The sequence below is a fragment of the Phalaenopsis equestris genome, unplaced genomic scaffold (assembly GCF_001263595.1).
Source record: "Phalaenopsis equestris unplaced genomic scaffold, ASM126359v1 Scaffold001053, whole genome shotgun sequence".
Lineage (NCBI taxonomy): Eukaryota > Viridiplantae > Streptophyta > Magnoliopsida > Asparagales > Orchidaceae > Phalaenopsis > Phalaenopsis equestris.
This window is the reverse complement of record NW_018165492.1, coordinates 182,745-192,178: the sequence shown is the minus strand read 5'-3', so window position 1 is coordinate 192,178 and position 9,434 is coordinate 182,745. Positions and strand designations below refer to the sequence as shown.

General features: G+C 37.6%; 1 protein-coding gene across 3 annotated transcripts in view; it reads right to left on the bottom strand.

The window, feature by feature from the left end:
- Positions 1-9,434, bottom strand: part of LOC110032897 (tobamovirus multiplication protein 3) — a gene marked incomplete at its 5' end in the record, with an annotated part of 79,322 nt that overhangs the window by 38,347 nt on the left and 31,541 nt on the right. For all 3 annotated transcript variants that reach the window (XR_002294899.1, XM_020736676.1, XM_020736677.1), the window contains 2 exon segments: positions 3,101-3,196; positions 3,315-3,486. Coding sequence is in view for 2 of the 3 variants with exons in the window: in XM_020736676.1 (XP_020592335.1) it covers positions 3,101-3,196; positions 3,315-3,486 (268 nt within the window).

The following is a 9,434-nucleotide window of genomic DNA, read 5'->3' as shown; positions in this document are numbered from 1 at the left end:
TTGGATGACCTCTACTTTTGCATGTTTACCGCTGCGATGTTGGGAGAGCACTACAAACTAAGACATTCGTAATGGTTCCTGACATTATAGATTTTTCTAGTTCTCACGAACTCAAAAATCAAGGAGAGAAATTGCATCATAGCAGAAAGTGCTTGGGAAATACATGTGGAAGTCTTATATTCAGGCTTCTTCCCATCATGAAATTCATTTTGTTGGTTTATTTTTATTATTATTAACAAGTTTATTGCCTTACACTTGATGAAGAATAGTGGAATGTTGAAGTATTGTTTGATGTGATGGCATAGCAGCTTGGATGACCTATGCTTTCGCAGGGTAGCCATTGCATCGCGCGTCACCGCTAGAAAATATTTAGATGTCCCTGATACTAGAGCATTGTCAACTGTGATGTGCTTATGGTTTAAAACAGGCTGATGTTGGTTATTATTTGCGTTTTTTTATTACCTGTATATGGAGAGAAGGGATTTTTTTGTATGTGATTTTTAAACATGGCATGGAACGTTCAAATGTCTTGTTTGTTTCAATGTATGACCATGAGCTTGATTCCAAGCATTGGTCACTCGAAATCTATGCCAAACATTGCCCATTGCAATTGAATTGTAGCTTGTCAATTTGTTCAACCAACTCATATTGCCTAGTGCTGTTGAAATGGTTCGAGGAAGGTTGGTTGTATGAATTTTCATCTTTTTGAATTATATTTTAAAAGTGCTGATGTTTTTTCTAGCTATTCCATCCATCAGATCAGGCTGCTCTTAATGCTGAGACAGGAATTGTACCTCTGCTTGCTGAAAACAAAAAGTTTTATTAATGAAATATTGACAGATATGGTGTACTGAGATAGGCTGAAAAATTTTATATTGCTTTTGCTCAGCATAAGATTTGAGAATGTTAAAAACAGTTTTTTATAATCTAAAATTGTAATCACTTGTTTTTGAGAGAGAACCTCAAAAACATCTATGTATGGATCCCTTTTTTTATTACTCCAACAGCTGTTAACTGTTTTTTAAATCCTGCTAGAACTTGCTGACAGTACTACAGGATTTACAGGATTTAGTAAAACCTTTGCCAGACAGTTTTCACGATTTAACCCCTTTCAGGATTTAGTAAATCCGGATTTATGGGCTTTATTAAATCCTAATAAGTTAAATGTCATCCGTTGCCACACAGCCCCTTAAAGATATAAAAGCCAAAAGTTTTTTTTTTTATGCATAAGGATATTATCAATTAAAGCTATTGCTAAAAAAGCAGGTAATGGCATACCATCTAGGAAAGCATCATAGAGACAGTCAGAAAAGGTGGAGGCAAATCCATCGGAAGCCAAAGAAGCAGATTGTCATTGCACAACCGTGTTAAAAAAGGCGATGTTGGAAAAAAGGTAAGATAGAGTTCGAATTACCAGTGAGGGAGCAATAAAGAAGAGGGTTTAATTCGTACGCATGTAAAACAGGCTATGAGGGATGTAATTGAGCTGAAAATTATTAGAAGCTGATGAGACACCAAAGGATGGTAACCACTAGTACAAAAGTTGGCAACACAGCTAAGATTCTCATGTATTTACATATCTAACAGCCAAAGTTTGATATTCATGGTAACCACTAGTACAAAAGTTGGCAATACAGCTAAGATTCTCATGTATTTACATATCTAACAACCAAAGTTTGATATTTACATGTTATAACACCTTGGTATCATAAACCTAAGCATGAAAATGTGTATTTCAGTTTTAAAATGGTCATGAAGGTGATATTTTTTATGTGATAATAAATATTTGAGTGGTATGCAAGTAAATATGAATGTTTAGGTGTCAGCTATGTAAATACATAAGAATTGTGTCGTATGTATGTAAATGCCCCTCTCTAATATTATTAACCCCATTCTCACACTTTGCCTTTATCACTGCCGTCCATTCATGTGGAATATGTGGTCTTTATCTATTTCAACAGCATTCTTTCCTGACTTATAGACAAGCTAACCTGATCTAATCTGTTTAACCCACCTTTTCCATTAACATTCATTCTATATTCCCTCTTTAATAAACTTCTGCAAACCTTCATACACACCCAAATTATCAAAGTTGATATTCCATGCCTAAATTTCAGTAGGTGCCATCCCCAGGAAATTGAATATTCAATAAAAGAAAACAAAATAGCTGTAAGGAGGTGGAAAGTTACTGGACAGGGATAGATTGGAAGGATGTAGGGTAAGAAATATGATTAGGACCTATGTGTAAACCTTAAAAGTGATCAACTAATCAATCAAGAGATGAATGGCCAAGATTGTAGGCACCGACTTAAAATCTTACATTTGCAATTCAGTTAATCCGGTAAAGTTAAATGTATGCTACTATTTACAAGGATAAAAGTATGTCAAGCATAGACTCAATCAAACTTTTGATCTATACTGGACTTCCTTGACAACTGGTCCGATGAGCCAAAAAAACGCCTGAACTACATAGTACAGATCAAATTTGTTAGCTCAGGAGTTATCAGTAGCTTTTCTAGGTTTCAAGAGGTTGGCTTAATAAATAGTGTATTCATGGCTCCAGAACTAGTTATCAACCCATTTCCACCCTCAAACATTCCAAACAAAATTTAAGAATTTTTCAAAAAAAAAAAAAAAAAAGGTTTATGGAGTACAATTTGCATTTGACGTTAAGGTTTCAAGCATACATCCCTAAGATAGTTCTATCACTTCAAACCTATGATTAGCAACTGCCATTGACATTCAAATGGGGAATATCAGTCAGTAATTCAACACCGATTAAGAACCAATAACAGCATTGTGAACAAGAGAAAGCAAATTTTTTTTCATTTTCAACTAGATTTCAAGGTAGATATACAACATTGTTAAACAAGAGCAGCCAATCAAAGCACTAGCCCATTAAAAAAGTTATTAAGCTACAAGATTATTCAAATTTACAGGCCTAAAGCTCGATCACACGCAGCATGTCCATTATTTGGACAAACCCACAAAATTAGAACAAGGTGAAAGAGACCGTTAAAGGTTTAATTAATTTGAATTTAAGCAAAATAAATTGCAATCCTTTTAGTCATAAAAGAATGTTCCATAAGCAAACACAAACCTGGAGCATAAGTGAGGAGTCAATAGGATTTTTGCCTCTACCAAACCATAAAAGCAGAGCCATTGCAGCCATGAAAAGAAATGTAAGTACAATCACCTACAGCAAGAAACTAAAGATGGTTAATCTAGTCATATAAGGTACGGTAATGCAGTTGATTTTAAATTAAGCAACTATAACAAATAATTTCATTCTCAAGCATGTAAGTGGTTCATACCAAGATGACATACTTCTGTCGACTCCCAATACGAACTTCAGCAAATGAGCAACATCTAATTTGAGCATGCACTAAACGTGGTTGAGTGTTTGATTTCTCCAATAAAGATTGCGAAATACTTGTATCATCATCTTCTTCTTCATCATCACTAGCTTGATGGCAAAGATCGGTCCTATAAAAACATTAATCTGAGAAGAATATTTTGTTCTATTAAGGTAAAAATTATCTATCGGTAGTAATCGAAAAAGAAATCTCAACTTCCCTAGCTACAATAAAAAAGGTTGAACCCACAGAAGCAAGTTAATCATAATATAAAGACATTACACCAACTTCAAACCCAAAATTATTGCAGTAGTTACAATAATTTCATATAAGAGATATGGGTTCAAAACCTATTGTTACTAGTTTAATGTTGCAATGTCACATACTGTTTCCAAACAACAAGTGCTTTAGGAAGAAAGATCAAATGACTTCAATAACATTTGCATTAGTGAAACTAACCTCATACACAAGGAAAGCATGGTTGTTTTATATACAATATGGTAAGATTTTTTTATCATTAATAACTCAGGTAATATCGTACATATATATAGTGTTCATGCTGAAATTTAATAGCAATCTCTGAATTAAAAGACTCCTACCAATGTTATAGTTGAAAAAAATATTGAAAAACTACTTACAAATTTATAAATTTTACAAAGCTCCCATGTGAAAATGAGCCCCGATAAATTTTAAAACTCCATAAACAACAACAATAATTCACCCTATATTACAAACAAGGACAAGTAACCCTACCATATATGCCTAGGTCTGCTGAAACCCTAGAATTAATAATAGCTATTTAGAAGGGAGCTTTAGTGGGAAAATGGTTGTCAAGTGGCGAGAGAATGAAAATATGGGAGGTTGGCAAGGCTTTGAAAGGCTATGAGGTGTTTGGCGGCTGAAATCTGCTGGGGGGCAGCAGGTTCGATGACATCGGCAGCTGTCCCATCTGCAAACAGAGATTCAACTGTGGCTTGGCATGGTACGGGCAGTTGGACAGCAAAATGAAAGGGATAAATGGCAATTTCTTGCTGATACAGCAGCTTGGAAGGCTGCTCGGCTGAAAATCAGTGGGTCGGATGGCTATACGGCAATATACGGGTGGTGGGGGTTTTCCACCACCTATTTATTCCTAAGCAAGATACAGACATGCTACTTGCAAAAAAAAATGATAGAGTACTCCAAAGAGCAAAATTCAGATAAAGCACTTCTCAATGTGTGGGGAGGATGTGGAAAGAGATAGGGAAAATCATCATCACCTTAGGAGAGATATAACTTGAGCACCACCCAAACCCTCAAATACAACCCTCAAAAGGAGAAACGGACGCCTATGGCTGTCTTAAACAAAACTCACAAAAAAACTAAGCCTGAACTCTTACGAAAATAAATATAAATAATAGGGTAACAAGGAGTGGCCCAAGAGGACCGACCAACTCCTCAACGGGGGCCCAACTTGGATTGATTCGGTCCAGAAGCACTAGTCGGGTCGTGGCTTTTTTGGTGAAACTCCCGCATCAGAAGCTAAAGGACCACTCCAACGTCATGATGGTTGTCAATTTAACTCTTGTCTTGAGGAACATGCTTGTACTCCAAAATTTGCTCCATTATCTGAAGCCACTCGATAAATTCGTGTGAATTCATGTGATCATCTAAATCAGCCAAATCCGTCTTCACTTCAAGATCCTAGCTTCTCCTCAGATAATTCATGCCAAATCATTAGGGTATTGGTTCTTCGTCGCAGGAGATTGTCTGATGGAAGGAGTTCACTTCCATCTCTCGATCTGACGAGTCAACGTTATGACTGCGGCTGACCTCACCAACTTGTCTCCTCTCGAAGGCAGCAAGCTTCTGCCACAGTTGAAGGATACCTCACTGCATATCATCCATACAAAGCTCTTGGATACCTTGCGGATTTCTCCTAAGTGGCATAGTGTCCTTTTCTCCCAATTAGATTTATGTAGGGTTGCAAATCAAGGTTGTTTAGCGGTTTAGGTTTTAGGGGTAGATGCTGCGGTGAAATTTTTGTGGAGGTAGAAATAATGGATTTGAAAATTTTCATGTTGGGGCGACAAATTTTAGATAACTGTGGTAGAGATGATTTAGGGTTTTTTTTTTTTTTTTTTTTTTTTTTTTTGGGCGTGTTAGGTTATTTGGAATTTTGGTTTGGGATAAAAAAGAAAAAAACCCCAAAGCTCTAGAGCTTGCCGGAATTGATTAGCAGATGATACTGATCTAGGATGTCTAGAAGGTATTTAGGAAGAGGATTCAAGGGTAAAACGATTGTGTAGTGAGGGAATGAAAATAAGGGGGGTTGAGAGGCTTGGAAAGGATATTAGGTGTTCGACAACTGAAATCTGTTGGGGGACAGCAGGTTCGAAGTCATCGGTGGCCGTCTCGGATGCAAAACAATAATCCAATTGCGAATCAGCGCGGTACGGGTTGCTGGACAGCAAACTGGAAGGGATAAACGACAGTATCCTTCCACGACAGCAGCTTGGACGAAAATCAACGGATCAGATGGCGATACAGTGATATACGGGCGGTGAGGGGATTCCAAGACCTGTTCTTAAGTGAAATACACACACCACTTGTAAAAGGAAATAATACAATACTCCAGAGAGCAAAATATAGAGAAAACACTTAACATTTAATCATTTCAGAAAAACTGTCAATCGCAAAACCCTAATACAATATATATATAAGTTTTCACGCAACAAATACTTAATTAGAAATTAAATAAATAAGAAAGAACTAGAAAGAAAACTAGTCGAAAAATAGAAATGAAATTAAAAAAGAAAAAAAGATTACTCGGTTGGTTCTCCCTCGATCACTGAAAAACTCCTGCCGCGTAACCTGAGGAATCCCACGGGACCCCGCTGACGCTCACACATCAAAAGCCCTCATATTACTACTATAATTCATTATAAAACCTTCTTATTAAAAAAGAGTATTCCTAGTGAGTAACACTAGTCTCGTAGAAACCTAATACTTATAACAAGACTTCAAAAAACCAAAGGTATGCATGCCAGGTTTCAAATAACGAAGCCATACATGTGCTCAAGAAACCAAGATAAGCCATTTCAAAAAAAAAAAAAAAAGGAAACCAAGATAAGGATGCGTATTTTACTTTCCTCGATAGCAAAATAGGGTAAACTATATACCGTCTTTATAAACTATTCTACATTTTATAAAGAGACAAACTGTTGATAATTTCATATGATATTACGGGGATATTGATGTAGGCAAGAAAGAAGAATAATTTACTTTCCTCAATAACAAAATAGGGTAAACTATATTACGGGGATATTGATGTAGGCAAGAAAGAAGAGCCATAAGGGCAAAGATCAAAATAGAACAAGATATGGATGGTTGAATTTGACCATTCTCCAGAATATTTTATTAACTTACATGTTCCTATTGCTCTATTAGGTCATTCATAAGTCAGAGAAAGTAGGTCAAAATTTTGACCACTTCGCAGTTGAAAAACTCTACAAGGAAGAAACCCACCAAGATGAAAACTGGATAACAAAGGTAGATTCCTAAAAAATAGATTCAATTCTTGTTGGGACAATCAACTGTTTCCCTTATGCTATATGAACCAGCATATGCATAAGATATTTCTTTGTTTCTTTTTCAAATATGCCTGGAGAATGAAAATTGTTACTCTCCTTTGGATAGAAAGTATATAAATCCTTTCCACAATGCAAGTTTATAAGTACACTGTTAAACAAGATTTCATGACCTTCCCAAAAGAAATTCACTAATATCCATAGGAGCAACAAGACAAAAATCTGTAATTATAGAACTACTCCCCATAAATAAATAAATAAGACATCGTATGAAACCTTATACTTATTTGCTTCATTGAAACATGAAATACAACAAGGACTTGTTATATGTTCAGTTTTCAATCAAATTTGCTCAGCAAATCATGAATAAAAGAACTTTAAATCATCATTAACGATAGTACATGTTGGCCCATAAGACAATAACATTGTCCGGAAATTATGAGTTGTAGAGCAAAATTTTTTCTTCCTTCGGAGTTGTACAACAAATCATAAATAGACTTATCATGCCTATGTGAGTGTGACGAATCACCGGTCACTCTCGATCATTTCCAGCAGACTTTCCGCACTTAGTGATACTAGGGTACCAGAGTTAATAGAAACAACAATAAGAAAACTAATATTATTACTAAGAGTAAATTGATGACTTCAACCAGACAGACTTGAAAAGAAATTAGAATAGTAGACACAAACAAACTCAACTAAAGTATATTCCAAGGGGTGGTGGTTGGTCTGGTGGATTGGATGATAGGAGGGTGGGTACGCGGGTGTGGACAACTGTAAGAGGGGAAATAGAGAGTTGCGGTTGGTTGTAAGGTTCAGGCTACAGATGGAATGAGATGTGGTTGGACTGTAAGCATGTTGACAGGCAACGACAACGAACCCATTGGGCTTGGACTATAATGGCAGGGGGACCAGGCACTGGATGGAGGAAGGCATAAGGGCTGCAGAAAAAATGTTGAAGTGTTCATTCTGGTGGTCTGTGATAAGGTAAGACAACGGTAACAGTGGAGGAGAGGTTGCAAAGAATAAGAAAGTCGATGATAATCACCACCTCAAAAAAGAAATACAGTCGAAACACCACTTGCCATTGGATACAACTCTCGAAGAGAAAAATCTGGATGATGTCGGTTGTCCTGGCAGAAAACACGAAACAAAAACTACCCTCAAACTTGAAAATGACATTACTATTAGGTAACTAAAAGGGGGAAACCCCACTCCTAATGAGCGGAAACGACTAACCTCTTTCCTTCCCAGCTAAGCCGGTTCTAACACCCCAGGTTGGTTCAGGTAAGAAAAAAGCCATGCGTTAGTCTCCCGAGGTTGGGGGAGCTTCAATCTCATTCGTCGAAGCTCTTATCTGCATTTTGAAGGGGACATCGTTTTGTAACATCCCAGGGCTAAAGGATCTTTGACTGTGGCCCTAAAAGCACATGGATCATATTGTCGACTGTACTATCCCCCAAAACACACGAGTTTTCTCCACTTGCAAGCAGCCATCCATATTGGTCCAACCAAATGAGAGTACACTGCTGAACTGAACTGAAACTTTGTGCCAAGTGTGCTTTACAAAATCTTCAAAAGGTAGTCCCAAATTGGCTCATCCCTATTGGATGTGAAAACAGCTGAACTACCTCTAACGGTGGTGGTCCAACGGTGGCAGCCATGGTCGTGAGGTATCGATCATGTTGTCATGAAAGACTTTGCAGTGACTACACCGTGTGTAGACTCGGCGTCTCAGTCCTTCTATCCTCTTTTGTCTCAAAAACAGATCCCACCGACGCTTCTCCACTGGTAAGCAGCCATCTATATTGGTCCAACCAAATGAGAGTACATTGTTGAACTGAACTGAAACTTTGTGCCAAGTGTGCCCTACAAAATCTTCAAAAGGTAGTCCCAGATTGGCTCATCCTTATTTGATGTGAAAACAACTAAACTACCTCTAACGATGGCTGTCCAACGGTGGCAACCATGGCAGTGAGGTGTCGATCATGTTGTCATGAAAGACTCTGCAGTGACTGCACCGTGTGTAGACTCGGCGTCTCAGTCCTTCTATCCTCTTTCGTCTCAAAAACAGATCCCACTGACGCTTCTCCACTGGCAAGAGCACCTATAATCTCAGACTCTGTAGAAGATAAGAGAACGATATGATTTTCATCCTTGGTGAATGAGTATGTGTTTCTATACCGGACATGTTGAGTCTCGTAGTCAAACTGTCACGGTCTCCGAAACAATGTGACAAACATTCATGGGCACTACGTTGTACCAAAACACGATCCTACAACTGATTCCCTATTGAAAACTCCATGAGACTCAAACATGTTAGACAGTACGGCTCAGAGTGCCTCAAAGTCTTAGGGTTCAATTTGTCTATTTGCGTAGATGTCACGTTCTTGTTGCTCCCTTTATCCGAGACTCAAACATGTTAGACAGTACGGCTCGGAGTGCCTCAAAGTCTTAGGGTTCAATTTGTCTACTTGCGTAGATGTCACGTTCTTGTTGCTCCCTTTAT